At 38.3% G+C, this 22,277-nt stretch overlaps 1 protein-coding gene across 1 annotated transcript in view; it reads right to left on the bottom strand.

The window, feature by feature from the left end:
* The window catches only part of GRIP1 (glutamate receptor interacting protein 1), a 703,482-nt gene that overhangs the window by 152,733 nt on the left and 528,472 nt on the right, over positions 1-22,277 (bottom strand). The window contains exons 4-6 of the mRNA XM_060164614.1: positions 22,116-22,261; positions 14,804-14,887; positions 1,772-1,847 (exon numbers count right to left, since the gene is read on the bottom strand). Coding sequence (XP_060020597.1) covers positions 1,772-1,847; positions 14,804-14,887; positions 22,116-22,261 — 306 coding nt within the window. The remainder of the gene's footprint in view (positions 1-1,771; positions 1,848-14,803; positions 14,888-22,115; positions 22,262-22,277) is intronic.

Here is a 22,277-nt window from a genome sequence, read left to right as displayed (position 1 = left end):
CTCACATTCAATGGAAAAGGCAGGCAAATACTATTCACTCTTCTGTGGCCATAGACACTCAAGGCACTGGGAGAAGATGCCTCAGGACAGTCATGACACCACTAAAATGTAGCCAGAGAGGCTACCAGATTATAACCCTCCTGCCTCAGGGAGGGTCAATGAAGATAAGAAAATCAGATGCGGGGATTACAAGTTTAGGATTTGGAAAGAATAAAAATGCTGTCTTAAATATCTTTCACCCAGCAACTCTCTATGTATTTTGACTCTAAATTTTTATCTTAAATTCTTAGATTTCCTTTCGTCCTCCATTAATTTGGTAAGACGTTGCTCACAAACTAGTAGCCTGCTCCTGACATTTCTGTCAACTCAAACTCTAGAATGTTATTAAGAAATAGAAATATTCTCATTTGCTTCAGGAAGAATCATTCACAAGAAAAGGCAGGAGAAGGGAAAAAAACGGCAAAATTTCCTTGGAAATTTTGACTTTGTATTATCCTCTGCAAAGGCAAATACACTTTAGTGCAGAGGAGAACCCAGTGTCTCCATATTTTCTCATTTTATATTAAACATTGACTTAAAAAACAAACTGAGCTAACAGTATGAGCTTTGAAGGAAAACAAATCTGAATTTCTATCCTAGCTGGCAAGTCATTTAACGATACTGGGCCTCAGTTTTGTCACCTGGAAATCTGGATAAAAATACCTGATTTAGTGGGTGGTTGTGAAGATAAAATAAGATAATGTCTGCCAAGTACTGAGCACAGTTCCTGGCCCATGGTGGTCACTCATCAAGCAGTATTTATTATTATTATTACTATTTCGAGTGCTTAAGAAAGGTTTTTAAAAATCCATCCTAGGCTGAAACATAGTGCAGAGTCAGGGGTAATCAGTGCGTTTTTCCTCCTCTCCTTCAACTATATCTAGTGGCAGGCATCGTGTTCCCTACCATTATGGAGCAGACTTTTCCTGTGGGAAATTAGTACAAAGATAAGCATCTCTTGAGACATCTAAGTTGTGAGTTTACTTGGGACCCCCAAGGTTTATTGTAGGAAAGCTGAAGGAGCTTCTATCAGATATTCAAATTAGCCAGGAAGAGAATGCTCTAAACACTAACACTGACAATACTCCTTCCCTTTTACTAAAAGTCGCTTCTATTCTGACACACATAATCATCATCAAAGGGTGATAATCATGATAAGGACGTTGGCAATAGTAAGAGTCAGAGAACACTACCACCTGTCTTTTCAGGTTAGGATATTACCAATTGGAGAGGATGCATTTCAAGGACCTGCTGTTAAAGGGCCAGCTGCCTTTTTTTTTTTATAATTAATTTTTATTGGAGTAGAGTTGCTTTACAATGTTGTGTTAGTTTCTACTGTACAGCAAAGTGAATCAGCTATACATATACATATATCCCCTCTTTTTTGGATTTCCTTCCAGGATGAAAGGCCTCCTGCAAGGCACCATAAATCTCTAATCTTTGATAAAACAAAAAACCTTGAAAGGTACGCATTATCATCTACATTTTACAGTTGGAGGGAACTGAGCTTAGAACTGTTAAGTCATTTGCCAAAAACACAGGGTAGCAAGCATTGAATCTGGAGTCAAACTTTCTTCTGATTCTGCAGCCTGAACTCTTTTGTTTTCACATTCCAACATATTTACTTAAGACCTATCTGTTACTATGAAATTTCTAATTCATCAACTTCTATACCAAAGTCCCCAGCTTTATTGAATCTATTTGGATAGTGACACAGAAAGATGAAGTTTACCTGTCAGCAGGCCCTCCAGGACGAACACATGTTATTACAACCGGACGAGATTTATTTCTATCATCATGTGCTCCCCCTAGCAAAGAAAAGGAATACGGCTCAAAAAATGCTCTCATTGCTGCCATTAAAAAATTCACTTACAAAATGCCAGCTGAGAAACTGAAACAAATGTTATTGTTGTATATGGAGGAATACTTATAATGTTTCCTTCTGGTACATAACAGACTTAAAAACCTTATTCATTTTATACAGAATACATTGTTGAAGTCAACATTTCTCCTCCTCTCAATAAATATATGGCTGTAATCGGGGTGAGATATAAAATGTTTAACAACTACTGTGATAAGAGCATCAAATAATTATAAATACTAGCCCAATTAGAACAGCTGCTGGCTATAAACAAAGTGTAGGTGGGTATATTTGGTGTCAATCAACCTGGGCTGTTATACTGGTGAGTCAACAACGTGACATGAAGCAAAAACTAAAGGAAAAAAAAATCCAAATATTAAAAAAAAGAAAAATTCGAGTGGCTGAAGTGGCCTCCATTAAAAACGGGGTGTTCAAAATATTAGTGCATTCTAAAAGCACTACATTTTTAGTGCCCACCACATTTCTTTTTTAACATTTTTATTGGAGTATAATTGCTTTACAGTGGTGTGTTAGTTTCTGCTTTATAACAGTGTGAATCAGTTATACGTATATATATATCCCCGTATCTCTTCCCTCTTGCGTTTCCCTCCCACCCTCCCTATCCCACCCCTCTAGGTGGTCACAAAGCACTAAGCTGATCTCCCTGGGCTATGCGGCTGCTTCCTACTAGCTATCTTTTTTACATTTGGTAGTGTACATCTGTCCATATATACACTACCACTCTCTCACTTTGTCCCAGCTTACCCTTCCCCCTCCCCATATCCTCAAGTCCATTCTCTAGTAGGTCTGCGTCTTTACTCCCATCTTGCCCCAAGGTTCTTCATGACCGTTTTTTGTTTTTTAGATTCCATATATATGTGTTAGCATACGGTGTTTGTTTTTCTCTTTCTGACTTACTTCACTCTGTATGACAGACTCTAGGTCCATCCACCTCACTATAAATAACTCAATAATTAAATAATATAAATAATTCTTCTTTTTATGGCTGAGTAATATTCCATTGTGTATACGTGTCCATTCATCTGTCAATGGACACTTAGGTTGCTTCCATGTCCTGGCTATTGTAAGCAGAGCTGCAATGAACATTGTAGCATCCCCCACATTTGATGTGGGCTTTTTTCAAAAATTAATTAATTTATTTTTAGCTGTGTTGGGTCTTCATTGCTGTGTGCGGGCTTTTTCTAGTTGAGGTGAGCTGGGGCGACTCTTGGTTGTGGTGCACGGTCTTCTCATTGCAGTGGCTTCTCTTGTTGTGGAGCATGGGCTCTAGGCGTGCGGGCTTCAGTAGTTGTGGCATGTGGGCTCAGTAGTTGTGGCTCGCGGGCTCTGGAGCGCAGGCTCAGTAGTTGTGGCGCATGGGCTTAGTTGCTCCACGGCATGTGGGATCTTCTCAGGCTAGGGCTCGAACCCGTGTCCCCTGCATTGGCAGGTGGATTCTTAACTACTGTGCCACCAGGGAAATTCCTGATGTGTTTTGATGTTACATTTTACATCTTTTTATTTTGTATCGCTTAACAAATTTTTGTAGTTACAGCTAATTTTGCTACTTCTGTCTTTTAACCTTCATACTAACTTTATAAGTGGTTGATCCACTACCTTTACCATATATTTGACTTTACCAGTGAGATTTTTTTTCATATATTTTCTCATTTATATTTAGGGCCATTTCTTCTCAGCTTAAAGTTGTCCCTAAAGGGACATTTCTTGTAAGGCCAGTTTAGTGGTAATGAACTACTTTTGCTTTTCCTTGTCTGGAAAACTCTTTATCTCTCCTTCAATTCTGAAAGTTAACCTTGCCAGGTAGAGTATTCTTGGAAGTTTTTTCCTTTTAGCACCTTGAATATATCACGTCACTCCCTCTGGCCTGCAAATTTTCTGCTGAAAAATCAGTTGATAGTCTTACGGGAGTTCCCTTGTATATAACGAGTTGGCTTTCTCTTTCTGCTTTGAGTCTCTCTTTATCTTTAACTTTTGACGGTTTAATTATAATGTGTCTTGGTATGGATCTCTTTGGGCTCATCTTGTTTGGGATTCTCTGTGCTTCCCAAACCTGGATGTCTATTTCCTTCCACAGGTTAGAAATGTTTTCAGCCATTATTTCTTCAAATAACTTTTCTGCCCCTTTCTCTCTCTCTCTTCTCTTTCTGGGACCGTTATAAAGTGAATGCTAGTATGCTACATGTTGTCCCACAGTCCCTTAAGTTATTCTCATTTTTAAAAATTCTTTTTTCTTTTTGCCATTCTGTTTGGATGATTTCTACTACCTTGTCTTCCAGGTCACTGATCTGTTCTTTTGTTTCAACTGGTTTGCTATTGAATCCCACGAGTGTATTTTTCAGTTCAGTTATTGAATTCTTCAGCTTTATGACTTCTGTTTGGTTCTTTCTTATGTGTTCTTTCTCTTTGTTGAGGTCCTCACTGTGTTCTTCATTCTTCTCCTGAGCTGGGTGAGCATCTTTATGACCACTACTTTGAACTCTTTATCAGGTAAATTACTTATCTCCATTTCATTAGGTTTTTTTTTTTCCTGAAGTTTTATCTTGTTCCTTTATTTGGAACATTTTCTTCTGTTTCCTCATTTTGCTTGACTCTCTGTGTTTGTTTTGATGTATCATGCAAAACAGCCATCTCTCAGTCTTCAAAGATTGTCCCAGTCTCGATGTGGCCCTTTCATAATTTCTTGGGGAGTAGGAATTCAGCTGTTTCTGGGGTTCTTTTCAGAGTAAACTGTTTTATGTGTAGCTGTATGTTTGTTGTGTCTGTGGGAGGAACTGAGTTCAGGATTTTCCTACCAACCATCTTGAACCACCCTCTATCCACTTCCACTTTCTTAACTAGTGTTTGCGTGACCTGATTTCCTCATACATCACCATCCTGGCTGCCCATCTGGATGGTCTCTAGTTTGCCAGTATTTGATAAATATGAATGTTACCATCATACGACATATTTTGGTTGTTTTTCTAATTTTATATTTTATACAGCATGTTCTTATTAGTTATCTTTTTTTTTTTTTTTTTTTTGCGGTACACAGGCCTCTCACTGTGGTGGCCTCTCCCATTGCAGAGCACAGGCTCCGGACGCGCAGGCTCAGCGGCCATGGCTCATGGGCTTAGCCACTCCGTGGCACGTGGGATCTTCCTGGACTGGGGCATGAACCCGTGTCCCCCGCATCGGCAGGCAGACTCTCAACCACTGTGCCATCAGGGAAGCCCTAGTTATCTATTTTATACATATTAGTGTGTATATGTCAATCCCAATCTCCCAATTCACCCCACCACCCACCCCCCCGCTTTTCCCCTTTGGTGTCCATACGTTCGTTCTCTACATCTGTGTCTCTATTTCCGCCTTGCAAACCGGTTCCTCTGTACCATTTCTCTAGATTCCACATATATGCAGTAATATACAATATTTTTCTCTTTCTGACTTACTTCACTCAGTATGACAGTCTCTAGGTCCATCCACGTCCCTACAAATGACCCAATTTCGTTCCTTTTTATGGCTGAGTAATATTCCATTGTATATATGTACCACATCACCTTTATCTATTCATCTGTCGATGGGCATTTAGGTTGCTTCCATGACCTGGCTATTGTAAATAGTGCTGCAATGAACATTGGGGTGCATGTGTCTTTTTGAATTATTGTTTTCTCTGGGTATATGCCCAGTAATGGGATTGCTGTGTCATATGGTAGTTCTATCTTTAGTTTTTTAAGGAACCTCCATACTGTCCTCCATAGTGGCTGTATCAATTTACATTCCCACCAACAGTGCAAGAGACTTCCCTTTTCTCCACACCCTCTCCAGCATTTATTGTTTGTAGATTTTCTGACGATGCCCATTCTAACTAGTGTGAGGTGATACCTCATTGTAGTTTTGATTTGCATTTCTCTAATAATTGGTGATGTTGAGCAGCTTTTCATGTGCCTCTTGGCCATCTGCATGTCTTCTTTGGAGAAATGTCTATTTAGGTCTTCTGCCCATTTTTTGATTGGGTTGTTTTTTTTTAATATTGAGCTGCATGAGCTGTTTATATATTTTGGAGATTAATCCTTTCTCCGTTGATTCATTTGCAAATATTTTCTCCCATTGTGAGGGGTGTCTTTTCATCTTATTTATGGTTTCCTTTGCTGTGCATAAGCTTTTAAGTTTCATTAGGTCCCATTTGTTTATTTTTGGTTTTATTTCCATTATTCTAGGAGGTGGGTCAAACAATATCTTGCTGTGATTTATGTCAATAGGAGGTTCTTCCTATGTTTTCCTCTAAGAGTTTTATAGTGTTCAGTCTTACATTTAGGTCTTTAATTCATTTTGATTTTATATTTGTGTATGGTGTTAGGGAGTGTTCTAATTTCATTCCTTTACATGTAGCTGTCCAGTTTTCCCAGCATCACTTATTGAAGAGACTGTCTTTTCTCCATTGTATATCCTTGCCTCCTTTGTCATAGATTAGTTCACCATAGGTGTGTGGGTTTATCTCTGGACTTTGTATGCTGTTCCATTGATCTATATTTCTGTTTTTGTCCCAGTACCATATTGTCGTGATTACTGTAGCTTTGTAGTATAGTCTGAAGTCAGGGCATCTGATTCCTCCAGCTCCATTTTTTTCCCTCAAGATTGCTTTGGATATTTGGGGTCTTTTGTGTCTCCATACAAATTTTAAGATTTTTTGTTCTAGTTCTATAAAAAATGCCATTGGTAATTTGACAGAGATTGCATTGAATCTGTAGATTGCTTTGGGTACTATAGTTATTTTCACAATGTTGATTCTTCCAGTCTAAAAACATGGTATATCTCCCCATCTGTTTGTGTCATCTTTGATTTCTTTCATCAGCATCTTAGAGTTTTCTGAGTACAGGTCTTTTACCTCCTTAGGTAGATTTATTCCTAGGTATTTTATTCTTTTTGTTGCAATGGTGAATGAGATTTTTCCTTAATTTCTCTTTCTGATGTTTCATTGTTAGTATATAGGAATGCAAGAGATTTCTGTGCGTTAACTTTGTGTCCTGCAACTTTACCAAATTCATTGATTAGCTCTAGTAGCTTTCTGGTGTCATCTTTAGGATTATCTATGTATAGTATCATGTCATCTGAAAACAGTGACAGTTTTACTTCTTCTTTTCCAAATCTGTATTCCTTTTATTTCCTTTTCTTCTCTGAGTGCCATGGCTAGGACTTCCAAAACTATGTTGAATAATAGTGGTGAGAGTGGACATCCTTGTCTTGTTTCTGATCTTAGTGGTAATGGTTTCAGTTTTTCATCGAGAATGATGTTTGCTGTGGGTTTGTTGTATATGGTCTTTATTATGTTGAGGTAGGTTCCCTCTGTGCCCATTTTCTGGAGACTTTTTATAATAAATGGGTGTTGAATTTTGTCAAAAGCTTTTCCTGCATCTATTGAGATGATCATGTGGTTTTTATTCTTCAATTTGTTAATATGATATTTCACATTGATTGATTTGTGTATATTGAAGAATCCTTGCATCCCACCTGATCATGGTGTATGATCCTTTTAATGTGTTGTTGGATTCTGTTTGCTGGTATTTTGTTAAGGATTTTTGCATCTATATTCATCAGTGATATTGGTCTGATATTTTCTTTTTTTTTGTAGTATCTTTGTATGGTTTTGGAATCTGGGTAATGGTGGCATGGTAGAATGACTTTGGGAGTGTTTCTTCCTCTGCAATTTTTTGGAAGAGTTTGCAAACGATGGGTGTTAGCTCTTTTCTAAATGTTTGATAGAATTCACCTGTGAAGGCATCTGGTAGTGGACTTTTGTTTGTTGGAAGATTTTTTTAAAAAAATTTGTTCATTTAATTAAGTAATTAATTGATTTTTGGCTGCATTGGGTCTTTGTTGCTGTGTGCAGGCTTTCTCTAGTTGCAATGAGTGGGGGCTACTCTTCGTAGTGGTGCGCAGGCTTCTCATTGCGGTGGCATCTCTTGTTGCAGAGCACAGGCTCTAGGCACATGGGCTTCAGTAGTTGTGGCACGTGGGCTCAGTAGTTGTGGCTCGTGGGCTTCAGAATGCAGGCTCCGTAGTTGTGGCATATGGGTTTAGTTGCTCTGTGGCATGTGGGATCTTCCCAAACTAGGGCTCGAACCCCTGTCGCCTTCATTGGCAGGCTGACTCTTAATCACTGCACCACCAGGGAAGCAGTTGGAAGATTTTAAATTACACTTTCAATTTAATTACTTGTGATTGGTCTGTTCATATTTTCTATTTCTTCCTGGTTCAGTCTAGGAAGGTTATACCTTTCTAAGAATTTGTCCATTTCTTCCAGGTTGTCCATCTTATTGGCATAGAGTTGCTCGTAGTCTTCTCATGATGCTTTGTATTTCTGCAGTGTCCATTGTAACATCTCCTTTTTCATTTCTAATTTTATTGATTGGAGTCCTCTCCCTCTTTTTCTTGATGAGCCTGGCTAAAGGTTTATCAATTTTATTTATCTTCTCAAAGAACCAGCTTTTAGTTTTATTGATCTTTGCTTCTATTTCATTTATTTCTGCTCTGATCTTTATGATTTCTTTCCTTCTACTAACTTTAGGTTTTGTTTGTTCTTCTTTCTCTAGTTCCTTTAAATGTAAGGTTACATTGTTTATTTGAGATGTTTCTTGTTTCTTGAGGTAGGATTGTATTGCTACAAACTTCCCTCTTAGTACTGCTTTTGCTGCATACCACAGGTTTTGGATCATCGTGTTTTCATATTCAACTCTAGGTATTTTTAAATTTCCTCTTTGATTTCTTCAGTGATCTCTTGGTTATTCAGTAACATATTGTTTAGCCTCCATGTGTTTGTGATTTTTACGTGTTTTTCCCTGTAATTTATTTCTAATCTCATAGCGTTGTGGTCAGAAAAGATGCTTGGTACGATTTCAATTTTCTTAAATTTACCGAGGCTTGATTTGTGACCCAAGATGTGACCTATCCTGGAGAATGTTCTGTGTGCACTTGAGAAGAAAGTGTAATCTGCTGTTTTCAGATTGAATGTCCTATAAATATCAATTAGATCTATCTGATCTGTTGTGTCATTTAAAGCTTGTGTTTCCTTATAAATTTTCTGTCTGGATGATCTGTCTTTTGGTGTAAGTGAGGTGTTAAAGTCCCCCACTATCACTGTGTTACTGTCAATTTCCTCTTTTATAGCTGTTAGCATTTGCCTTATGTATTGAGGTGCTCCTTTGTTGGGTGCATATTTATTTATAATTGTTATATCTTCTTCCTGGATTGATCCCTTGATCATTATGTAGTGTCCTTCATTGTCCCTTGTAACATTCTTTATTTTAAAGTCTATTTCATCTGATATGAGTACTGATACTCCAGCTTTGTTTGATTTCAATTTGTATGAAATATCTTTTTCCATCCCCTCACTTTCAGTCTGTATGTGTCCCTAGGTCTGAAGTGGGTCTCTTGTAGACAACATGTATATGAGTCTTGTTTTTGTATCCATTCAGTGAGCCTGTGTCTTTTGGTTGGAGCATTTAATCCATTCACTTTTTTTTTTTTTTTTTTTTTTTTTTTGCGGTACACGGGCCCCTCACTGCTGTGGCCCCTTCCGTTGCGGAGCACAGGCTCCGGACGCGCAGGCCCAGTGGCCACGGCCCACGGGCCCAGCTGCTCCGCGGCACGCGGGATTCTCCCGGACCGGGGCACGAACCCGCATCCCCTGCATCGGCAGGCGGACTCTCAACCACTGCGCCACCAGGGAAGCCCAATCCATTCACTTTTAAGGTAATTATCGATATGTATGTTCCTAAAACCATTTTCCTAATTGTTTTGGGTTTGTTTTTGTAGGTCCTTTTCTTCTCTTGTGTTTCCCACTTAGAGAAGTTCCTTTAGCATTTGTTGTAGAGCTGGTTTGGTGGTGCTGAATTCTCTTAGCTTTTGCTTGTCTGTAAAGCATTTGATTTCTCCATAGAATCTGAATGAGATCCTTGCCGGCTAGAGTAATCTTGGTTGTAGCTTCTTCCCTTTCATCACTTTAAATGTATCGTGCCACTCCCTCCTAGCTTGTAGAGTTTCTGCTGAGAAATCAGCTGTTAACCTTATGGGAGTTCCCTTGTATGTTATTTGTCGTTTTTCTCTTGTTGATTTTAATAATTTTTGTTTGTCTTTAATTTTTGCCAATTTGATTACTATGTGTCTCGGCGTGTTTCTCCTTGGGTTTATCCTGTATGGGACTCTCTCTGCGCTTCCTGGACTTGAGTGGCTATATCCTTTCCCATGTTAGGGAAGTTTTCAACTATAATCTCTTCAAATATTTTCTCAGGTCCTTTCTCTCTCTCTTCTCCTTCTGGGACCCCTATAATGTGAATGTTGGTGCATTTAATGTTGTCCCAGAGGTCTCTTAGCCTGTCTTCACTTCTTTTCATTCTTTTTTTCTTTATTCTGTTGCATGGCAGTGAATTCCACCATTCTGTCTTCCAGGTCACTTATCCATTCTTCTGCATCAGTTATTCTGCTATTGATTCCTTCTAGTGTACTTTTCATTTCAGTTATTGTATTATTCATCTGTTTGTTTGTTCTTTAATTCTTCTAGGTTTTTGTTAAACATTTCTTGCATCTTCTTGATCTCTGTCTGCATTCTTTTTCCGAGGTCCTGGATCTCCTCACTATCATAGTTCTGAATTCTTTTTCTGGTAGGTTGCCTATCTCCACTTCATTTCATTGTTTTTCTGGGGTTTTATCTTGTTCCTTCATCTGGTACATAGCCCTCTGCCTTTTCATTTTGTCTATCTTTCTGTGAATGTGGTTTTCATTCCACAGGCTGCAGGATTGTAGTTCTTCTTGCTTCTGCTGTCTACCCTCTCACCATCATGTAACATTTAATGTTTGTCTGGTAGAACAGAGTGCCATTTCCCAAATTTGGCACTGGTAAAGAGGTCAGCTTAAAGAACCTAAGAGAAAATTTAAAAGGCATTCACTGTTCTTGATGAAAGCAAATGCTTCCTATATGTTCATTGCTATTACAAGAGATTTATTCAGTCTGGTTGGTAAAATCTCTATTTCAGTATTTTCTTTCAATCAATTTGATGGATTCTTTTAAAATTCTTCCTTAATTAAAAAAGAAAATTCAGAATTTTTTCAGAAAAAAATTTTTTTAATGAAAATCATGATGATAAGTTATAGCACATGTTTAACCATATTTATATAAATACCATTATGTAACTTCTTTTTTGCAAGGTGATCATAAAAAGATAGGTGTACTTTCCCCTGAGGGGTATTGATTTAGAAGAGGAAAGAGGCTGAAGACAGCAAGAACCCTTTCCACTATATTGATTTGGAGGTCCAAATACAAGTATGTAACAGTGAATACATGTTAAACTGTGAGACAGATAACTCTAAATTTATTGGTATGTGACATTTTGCCATTATTTGAAATAATGAGCCAAGTTTAGTTTGTGCTTCACTTACGTTCTAGATGTTTGGAGCTGTAAAGCATAATAAAGACCACTCAGAGACCAGTGGTATTTTCAATCCTGGTTGCCCATTAACATGACCCACCTGGCATGCTATTAGAAAAATATCAATGCCAGGGACACCATGCAGACCAAATCTGAATATTGGGGTCCATATGTTAAATGAGTACACATACCTACAATTTTATAGTTGAGAATGATTAGAGAAATTTCCTCATCCAAAGTGAAAAGCAAATTAGTGGCAGAGTGATTTTTCCTTTCTTTAAAAAAAATTTATCATCATTTTTTTCATCTATTTAAAAATTTTTTTTATTGGAGTACAGGTGATTTACAATGTTGTGTTAGTTTCTACTCTACAGCAAAGTATCTCCACTCCTTTTTAGATACTCTTTCCAAATAGGTCATTACAGAGTATTAATTAGAGCTCCCTGTGCTCTACAGTAGGTCCTTATTAGTTATCCATTTTATATATAGTAGTGTGTATACCCAATCTCTCAATTTATCCCTCCCTCCCTTCCCCCCCCCAGTAACTATAAGTTTGTTTTCTACATCCGTGACTCTCTTTCTGTTTTATAAATAAGTTCATTGAGTTTTCCTGTTAACCTAAACCATCTTCTGGCTTGATGGCAAAAGAATTAACAGAAATTTAACTCTCCATGATATAGGCCAGAACATCATTTTTCATTTTATGGGGGCAAGTTTCTATCATTTCGGCAGTGAAGGTGTTTGGATCTGTGACATATAGCATTAGAAACGTAATTCCATTCATCAGCTAAAAGCCTGGTTTTTTTAAAAAGATCCATCCTAATTGGGTAAGAAGAAATTCTCCAGCATTAAATGAATATGCTTCATCTGCAATATCTTCTCCTCCCTCTTCCCTGAATGTCCTGGTATTCCCCATTGATCTAAGTTAAGCTCAAAGCCCATCTATGCCATAATGTTTTACCTGCCATGATAGCATTTATCCACAGTACTTTCTCATTCTGCAACTCAGTTTGCGATTAACCAATAACTCTTAGGGGATGGGCAATGGCCACCTTTTGAGCAAGAAGACCCTCCAGATGGGCCTCAAATTGATTTGAAAATATAAGTTCTTTATTTATTCTCATTAAAAATTATGTAAGGGGCTTCCCTGGTGGCGCAGTGGTTGAGAGTCCGCCTGCCGATGCAGGGGACACGGGTTCGTGCCCCGGTCCGGGAAGATCCCACATGCCACGGAGCGGCTGGGCCCATGAGCCATGGCCACTGAGCCTGCGCGTCCGGAGCCTGTGCTCCATAATGGGAAAGGCCGCAACAGTGAGAGGCCCGCGTACCGCAAAAAAAAAAAAAAAAAAAATTATGTAAAATTTGACACATTTTTATGTTCAACTGACATACTAAGGGAGTTATTAAAACCTACAAAAATTTGGTACTCATAAACTAAAATTGGCTTATTATTACTAAGGTTTTAAAACCAGTATAATACCAAGAAGTCTGATGTCCACACAAACCTAGGCCTCATTCATTCATTCTTCCATTTATTAAGTGCCTACCATGTACTAGGTAGGAGTCTAGGCTCATATTAAAATATTCTTACTACGCATGCACACATGGCTATTTGAAATTCCTGCCAATTGTGGGAAGGACATTTGTTAGCATCATATCATCAGTTGTCTTGAGGTGGTTGTAGATTGCAATTGCTTCTATTCTTTTTAGTTCTTAAGTGATAAATTACTGTTGGTTTAGCTCTTTCATTAGCAATTTGATTTTTTATTGATTAACCATACAGCAGCTAGTGATGAATATCTGCACCAGCAGTATTTTTTACTGAAGCATTTCAATAATCAGGCTTGTAGGAATGCGAGTCAAGCGTGCCTCTCTTTCATATTTATATTTCAACACCAGATTTGTATATACCACCCTCCAAGCTAAAATTACTTGTACACTGACTTTTCATTATATTCATCTAGTTTTTTTGCACAGAAATTTGAAAATGGTTAAGGTAAATGATCTTGGGGTCTGTCGCTCCACCTAAATGTAGGACTTGGTTAGAAAAGTGTAATAACTACTGGTCTAAACCATTCCATGGGTTCCTAGTTGCCTGTTTTCTCTAATATTCATTTGGGCACTTTATCAACTTACATCTTAAATTCACTGGACTGTAATCTCCTGTAGATAGGGGTCCTGTCTCATGACTCCACAGTACTCTGCCTGATGCTGACATGTTGACATGTCCTTAATGAATATTTGATTGACTGATTTTCTTAATGATGCACACAGAATTGAACCTAATGCCCAAAGCTCAGTCATTAAGGCAAGTCTGTATAAGTGAACACATCTGTTTTATTCCTTGATGCATGTACATTTATTAAGATGCTTAGTTAATTTTAATTAATGTCTTAATAATTTTGATAGAATTTTGACTCTGGTGAAGTAGAAAATGTAATAGGTAAAAACAAATTTTAAAAATCAAGAAATGTTAAAAATTCCTGATGCTTACCTAGCTCCCTATTGAACCTCATTGTCATACTAGGAATTATGAGTTATTAATGTATGTGTAGTCTTTTTTTAATAAATTTATTTATTTATTTTTGGCAGTGTTGGGTCTTCGTTGCTATGCGTGGGCTTTCTCTAGTTGTGGCGAGTGGGGGCTACTCTTCGTTGCAGTGCACGGGCTTCTCATTGGGGTGGCTTCTCTTGTTGCAGAGCATGGGCTCTAGAGTGCGCGGGCTTCAGTAGTTGTGGCACACAGGCTCAGTAGTTGTGGCTCGCGGGCTTAGCTGCTCTGCGGCATGTGGGATCTTCCTGGACCAGGGCTCGAATCCATGTCCCCTGCATTGGCAGGTGGATTCTTAACCACTGCGCCACCAGGGAAGTCCCTTGTATGTGTAATCTTTAAGGGATGAAATTACTAATAAGAAAACTAAAATAATAAAAGCCAGAATTACAGCTCAGAATTAATGGTTTTATAGACAAGTTGGAGTCACCTGACATTTTTGTTATTCATATCATTCCAAAATAAGATGAACTGAGCTGATGCACGTCAGGTGGAAGCTACAGTAACGAGATGTATTTTAGGAGAAAACAATTTAAACAAAGTTACTTAATCCTAGTGCATTAAATCAAATCATCCACATTCGTCAACATTTTTGACTCAGTGATACAGAAAAGTATAAAAGGGAAGACAAAAGACACGTTGACAAGTGGCAAATCAGTAGGATGACTGTGAGTTCACAAGGTTTACAAATAATGGCTTCTTGTTCTGTATTAACAAACTGGAATAAATTAGCTACATCATTTGGATTCCAATTTGATTCCCAATTACTGCTTTATTTCTTGAAAGAAAAATGGGTGCAAATATTATAATGTGACTTTAGGCACTGAAAACATCAGTTTTTTTTAGGATGACTTTCTAGTTCACTCCCAGTATTTCAATGACAAATTCTCCAAGAATATCTGTTAGTTCTATTTTCTAACCGCCACCTACCTCGTATTACAAAACCAAAGGTATTGCCTTCTTTATGTAACGTGACCTCCACCGTTCGGAAAATAACACTCGATCCTTGAACGGCTGAATGCAGGAAAGAGAGAGGAAATGTAAGTCTTACATCATAATAACATCTCTGGATTTTTTGATAGGCATAAAATACTACAGATCCCCTGTCGCAAATAATTCTTGTTGAGTAATAAAACAGCAAAAGAGTCTGTTTTTAAAGAAAATGTTACAAAAAGTAATTGGAATGACATACAAATACCATAAAATAGTCATGTGCATAAATGACTTATATAGGTCCAGGTGGAATCAAAATCAGAGATACTTCCTTTCCTCCCGTGTAGCCAGTTTTTAGACAGAGCATAATATTCACATTGTTAAAATTCTATATAACGAGAGAGACAATCTTCATATGATAAATAGAATTGTTTTCCCTTTGTATAATGCAAAAATAATATGATTTTTATAAAACATATGAAATAATTATTGTCTTTATATTTATTTTTGCAGCTAGAACAAGAAGGAAAAGTAATACTCTCAGATTACCATTAACAGGTTAAGCTGATGCAAACTGATTTTCTGACATGATGCATAGCAATTAAACAAAGACAACAGCAACCTGAATGAAACTTGGAGAGAAAAAGAAATTCGAAGTACATTCAAAATATTATTACTGACTAATAAAATAAAGATCTACTTAATTTTACTTGATACTGTCATGCTTAGGTTGTGTTTGCCTCATTATTGATCTCATTTCACAAAATAAAATTCCATTGCCAAGTTGCTATCTCTAATTACATTATACACGAGGGGATAAGTTATATGAAGTTATATGAACAGTAACTAAACTACCCTTTAAGACTGTTTTTTCAAGAAACTAGTGAGTAATTCTGATTATACAGTATACTCTTGCTAGATTTAAAAACATATTTTATCATTATGGATACAAGGATATTTTTATTCATGGAGACAAGGGTTGGCAATCTATAGAATTTGATGGTCTTAGCTCCTTGTCTTGAATTTGTACAGTGATGTTCAATTGTCTAAGGCTGTGTTCATTATCAATGACACATTTTTTACGTTGTTACTAGATCCTGAAGGGCTTAATACATCAAGCTGTCAACGAGAAACATACAGACAGAATTTAAAGGTATCTTTGAAAAGAACGTTTCTTGCCATTGACAGAAATAGGAAGTAATTTTAATTAAGCATTAATTATAATTATTTTTTAATTATCAGAAATTCTGAATCCTCAAAGGAATGGACATGATTATGAAAAGTACACAGTTAAATTCACAAAACTGCACACAGCCAGCTGAGACATAAAGTACAATAAGAACTTGGATCTGCTAAAAAAACAACATAAACCTACAGCTGAACAAAATGTTTTGGTACGCTGCTGATTTAATTAAATATCATATTCTTGCTATCAGGGGAATTTCAGTTTATTCTAATCAGCTAGGAACAGTGCATACAAATAGCTGAAAGTGTTGAGGTACGGTATTAATTAAATGTAAAAAACTGAGTTCAAACCAAATGTTTTCTTATTTCCATGACCCAACAAGCCACTTGAAGAAACTGGTTAAGAACATGATCTTTCCGTTCTATTAAGGAAAAGATATGGAGAGAAATAATTAATGAGCATCTACTGTATGCAAGGAACTCTGCAAAGTGGTTTACAAATTTTATTTCATTTAATCATTAAATCAACTTTCAATTATATACAACCAAATTCTAATTCTGGGCCACCTGTCCTTGTTGGCTGAGTGTCTGTTCTGGGGATGCAAAGCACTGTAATTTCAATTTTGCTTGAACTAAATCTTGCTGACCATAAAATCTTACAAACAAATCTAAAGTCAATATAAAGACTTCGGGGATTATCTACAGCTTTAGATTATCCACACTCTTGCTGTTCATCATTTACAAAGATAAATGGGAATGTTGACTACATTTTAATATATTTAATGAAATAGATTTGGTCTTTATAATTTATATTTGCATGAATGGCTCTTGGTGACTAGGTTTTCATATTCAGCACCAGACATCCTGTTTGGCCACATGAATTTTACTCATTACTTCACATGTGTGTATGTGGACATAGAGATCCAATTAAGGGGCTTACCTAAAAAATCAAACTGGGCACATAGGAAGGCTAGAGAAACCAATCTTAGAATGCAAAAATACTCCTCCCTAGTATTTTAGTTGTACTGTTGTCCCTTGTTTCTATATGTGCATATGCATATACTTCTATAACATGAAGTGACATTCTCTATTTTATTATGGTGGATTTGGTTTTTCTAAATTATCAATATATACTATTTCCCATAGGAGAACAGGAGTTCTGCACTTTCCCACCTCATTACATTGGGTTTGCACAGCTGACTTGCTTTAGCCAATGGGGTGTTAAGACACGTGAGCAGAGTCTGGAAATGTGCTCCTGTGGTTGGGCTTGTCTTGTTTTCCCTCTGCCACTGTCACAGGAAGAGCTTCCCCTGGGTAGCTGATGCTTCTTCAGACTACATTCCAGAATGAACCATGGGGAGGAGACCTGGGACGCCCACCACGCCACACCTCCCCACCATATCATCATCATCATCATCATCATCACCATCATCATCTATCATCTGTCTATCTTTCTTAGAATTAGAAATGAGAAGTAATAAGGCTGTCACAGGGACATGCTTTAACACACTTATTTGAATTAAGGAAGCATTCCTTCCAATAAAAAGCTAGTCTGATTTAGCTGATGGTTTAACGGTGAGGACCGCCTTTGACAATAAGACTCTGTGGCAGATGTTTTCCATAAAACAAACGAGGTAAATCTGTAGCTCCAAGGTTTGAATGGAAATGGTATACAAAGATGTATAAAATAAACATCATGCTAAAAATTATATCCTATCCAACTACTGAAGTTTATCATAAAGAATTTTAGGTGTTAAAAATTGGATGAGAATTATGTAATATTTCAAAATTCTTTAGGGGTTATGCGACCCGAAAATTTGAAGGCACTCCTCTAGACCAACTTTGAACACACTAATACTCAAGATACAGCCTGGTAACATTCTCTCTAAATACGGTCTCAAAACACCACATAATTTTATAAAGTCAGAAAGAACTTTAGAGCTCATGAAGATCGACTATTTCATGTTCACTAAGAAACTGAATCTCAGAAAAGGTAAGTGGCTCGCCCAAGGTCAAAGTTCCATTTTTCTTCTATCAGATCTCTGTCTCTGTACCATTCTCTCTTTCTCTCTCTCTCTCTCTCTCTCTCTCTCTCTCTCTCTCACACACACACACACACACACACACACACACACACACACACACACACACCTTCCTCCAATTCTTTCTGGATTCTGGGATTGGCTGAGCCTCAGATTGCTGTGAGAGTTGCAGTCTCGGTCTCGGGTGGCCTACCTTTCATCAGGCAGCTCTCCTCCCGGGCCCTCACTGCTGCTGGCTCGCTCCTGTTCTGGCTGTCTAAACTCAGTGAAAGGGAGGCTTATTAATCCCTTCAACCTCCCTGAACTCACAGATCTTATCAATTTATCTAACATAATAGAAGGAGACAGAGATAATCCTTGGCGAATAGACCTCTTCTATCTGATTTCTACCACAGAATTCACACTTCTGTGTTTAAAAATATTTTCTCTTTTTCCATCAGCTTTACTGTGTGAGGGAGGAAAAGCTGGTATAATCACCAACCCCTGAATATTTCTGATGCCCACCCTCTCCTCTTTAACCCTACTAATGCTATAGTTATTCAGGATATTACCTCTCTTTTGGGAAATTATAACAGCCTTGGGGCTTATAGCCTCTGATCTGTTCTCCATTTGACCTCTTAAAATAAGTCTAAAAACCCTGATCTGATGATGCTGTTCCTTGGCCTTAAAACCTTTAAAGGCTCCTTATTGCCCACTCGACACCATCCACACTCTACCCACATGGCTTAGAAGGCCCTCCTTCTCTTGGTTTCTGTTTACCTCACTGGCCTCATCCCTCTCTAGGCCCGCTCTTTCCCTTTGTGTTCCAGCAACTCCAAACCGTTTGCAGTTCAACCTACGTACTGGACTATCTTCTTACCTCCTTGCCGTATCCTGTGCCTGGAATGTTCGTTTTCCTACTGGACCTACATAAACTCTTTCAAATCTACCCCGAAATGCCCAGCTCTGGATTATCTGGGTTTGCTGGATAATACTCAGCATATCTCCACTACTGGCCTCACCCTGAGAGCTATACTAAGAGTTCCTCTTAGGAAGAGGTTGTGTTTTGTGGATATTCATCTACCCACTAGAATACAAATGCTTAATCAAAGAGCATTAGCTCTAGATATTTGACTCCTCTTAACTCCTTAGCAGTGGTTTAAGACAGTGATTTCAAAGCAAACTGACTTTCAGTTCAAGAAAACACAGTACTTTCAGTGTAGTAGCAGTAGTAGTAGTAATAATGATAATGGTAACAGTGGCTAAGATGCACTATCGCTTAGTGAGTATGTGCTTATGATCTAAATACTTTACAGGATTATAGCCTTGAATTCTTACAAAAATTCTACATCCATTATAGTTGTTTTATAGCTGAGAAACCTACGGCTCAGAGAACTTAAATAAAATGCTCAAAGTCACAAAGCTAGAAAGGGACAAAACTGACATTTAACTAGTGACACAGCCAAAGCTCTCAACACTGTTTTACTGCCTGCTCTTAATGAAAATGAAAAACATTGTAGCAAGGTTTCAGAACACAGATACCAATGGATTTTGTTGTAAAATCACCATTAGATTTTCAGTGTTAGATTTTAGGTTAAGAATAAGAACTTATGATTGGTATGTACACTCACTCTCTAAGTGCTGTCATCTGGTCCCAAAGCTTCAAACACCATCTATAGTCCCATTCCTCTTAAATTTACATTTCTAGTCCAGATCTTTCTCCCGAACGCCAAACCGTATCTCCAGCTCTCGTCTTAACATTTTCTCTCAGCGTGGCAAATAGGCCCCTTAACTGTAGCATTTCAAACAACAAACTACTGATCTTCTCCTCGCAAGTCAGCTCTGCCTGCATTCTTACCCACCCCCGTTGACGGCAACTCCATCCTTCCAGTTACTCAGACTCAAAACCCGCTGTGGGCCTTCACTCCTCTCTTTCTGCACAACCCACATTAAATTCATCAGAGCCAAATCCTGTTGGCTCTATCTTCAAACTAGACGAGGGATATGAGGGCTCGTCACCATCTCCACCACCATCTTTTATCTGAATCACTGCAATAGTCCTCCAAACTTCTACCCTCGTCCCTGCAGTCTATTCTCCACACAGCAGCTAGAGGAGCCTTTGAAAACATACATCAGATCATGTCACTCCTCTGTCCCAAATCATACAATGCCTTCCTGCATCATTCAGAGCAGAACTTAAGGCCCCTCCAACGGCCTACACAGACGCTCCTATCCTTTACACTTCAGACCACCTCCCCCCACTTCTCTGCATGCTTGCTCTGCTCCAGCACACCGCCCTTCTTAATGTTTCTAGAACAATGCCAGATGTGTTCCTGCTTTTGATCTTAGCACCGGCTTTTCCTTCTTTCTGGACCTCTTTTCCCCCAGAAATCCATACAGCTAACTTCCTCACCTCCTTCAAGTCGCTGAGTAATGTCACTTTCTCCATGAAGCTGTCCCTAACCACTCTATTTAAATTGCAATCCCATCCCCAGCCCAGCACTCCCAACCCCGTTCCTTGCTTATTTTCTTTTTCCCACAGCATTCATGACCCATAACATTCGTACGACACACAGCTGACCCTTGAACAACATGTGTTTGACCTGCATGGGTCCATGTATATGTGGATTTTTTTCCATAGTAAACACCACAGTACTGCCCTATACCTGGTTGGTTGAATCTGCAGATATGGAAGAAGCTTGGTTTTGGAGGAACCACATATATGGAGGGCCAACTATAAGTTATGCATTGATTTTCAACTGCGCAGAGGGCTGGCACCCCTAACCACCTTGTTGTTTAAGCGTCAATTTTAATTAACTTATTTACTGTGGTTTTATTTTAATACCTGTCTTCGCCTGCTAGAATATAAATTCCACCGATGTACTTTGTGGGGACTGGAACATAGTAATGCCAATAAGTCATTGCTAAACAAATGAATTATTATCGGTTAGTAATAATCAGTCTGAGTTCTCAGTAGTACAGAAAAGCAAAGAGCTGACTTTGATGCCTACTAATTTGGGAAAGATATCTAACTTAAGTCTCTGTAAAATGAGAATAATAATGAAAATAATGCCTATCTTACAGTTTTGATTGATTTATGTATTTATTATTTAACAAAAACTTTTATAGTGTCGGGCACTGTCCTAAATGCTATACAAAACCTAACTCATTTAATCCTCATAACAGATCTGTGAGTAATACCATAGATTCCTAATATCATCCCCAGTTTTCAGATGTGCAAACTGAAACACAAGAAGCTTAAGTAACTTTCTCAAAGGCATGTAGCTAGTAAAGTTGGAGCTGGGATTTAACTGGTTATTATTATTAGTTATTTTGCGGTACGCAGGCCTCTCACTGCTGTGGCCTCTCCCGTTGCAGAGCACAGGCTCCGGACGCACAGGCTCAGCGGCCACGCCTCACGGGCCCAGCCGCTCCGCGGCACATGGGATCCTCCCGGACCGGGGCACGAACCCGTGTCCCCTGCATCGGCAGGCGGACTCTCAACCACTGCGCCACCAGGGAAGCCCTTAACTGGCTATTTGACATCAAAGTTCAGCTCTGCTATGCTTTCTTTGTGGTGAGGATTTAAGTGAACCAATAAAAGGGGCTCCTTATAATGCTGGACATTTAGTAAGCTCTCAAAATATGTTGGCTGCGCTTTTATTATGTCTATTATTATTACTTAACAATGTATTCTGATTCTATTTTCATGCTTCAGAAATGAACATAACTATACAAGAATCAATAGAAATCACGTTAAACATGCTTTTCCTAAACTTAGTCACTAAGTACAAAGCCTGGATGGAACCTAATGCACAGAATTTATAAATATGTGGACAGTTCATTAAAATAGCTTAAGTACAATTATGGTGTTCACAGATGGCCTTAATGAAATGAGTCCTAGATAATTTCATCATTATTTATGCTCTTTTACATTCTTCCTGAGTAGGCTATAGCAATTCAAATAAGTTTTAAATATGAAGAAACTATACTCTACCATTCCTGTAATAAGACAATGATGGCAAAAGAGAAAAAGATAGGAAACAATAGTTTTAGGCCCAAACGTGGTGCAGCTGTTCTGCCCCTGGCTTGTGATGACTTACAGACTGGCGGCAGCTCATACTCAACTTCAAGAACCACTCTTTCCCCGACATTCTTCAGCAAGCTGATGATCTCATCGTGGCGGAATTTGGCCAGGTTGATGCCATTCACTGCTTTGATATAGTCACCCACATCCAGCTGATCACTTCTGCAGAACAGAGAAT

The sequence above is a fragment of the Lagenorhynchus albirostris genome, chromosome 11 (assembly GCF_949774975.1).
Source record: "Lagenorhynchus albirostris chromosome 11, mLagAlb1.1, whole genome shotgun sequence".
NCBI classification, from domain to species: domain Eukaryota; kingdom Metazoa; phylum Chordata; class Mammalia; order Artiodactyla; family Delphinidae; genus Lagenorhynchus; species Lagenorhynchus albirostris.
The sequence above is the reverse complement of the archived record's forward strand: the minus strand, read 5'-3'. Positions and strand labels throughout refer to the sequence as shown.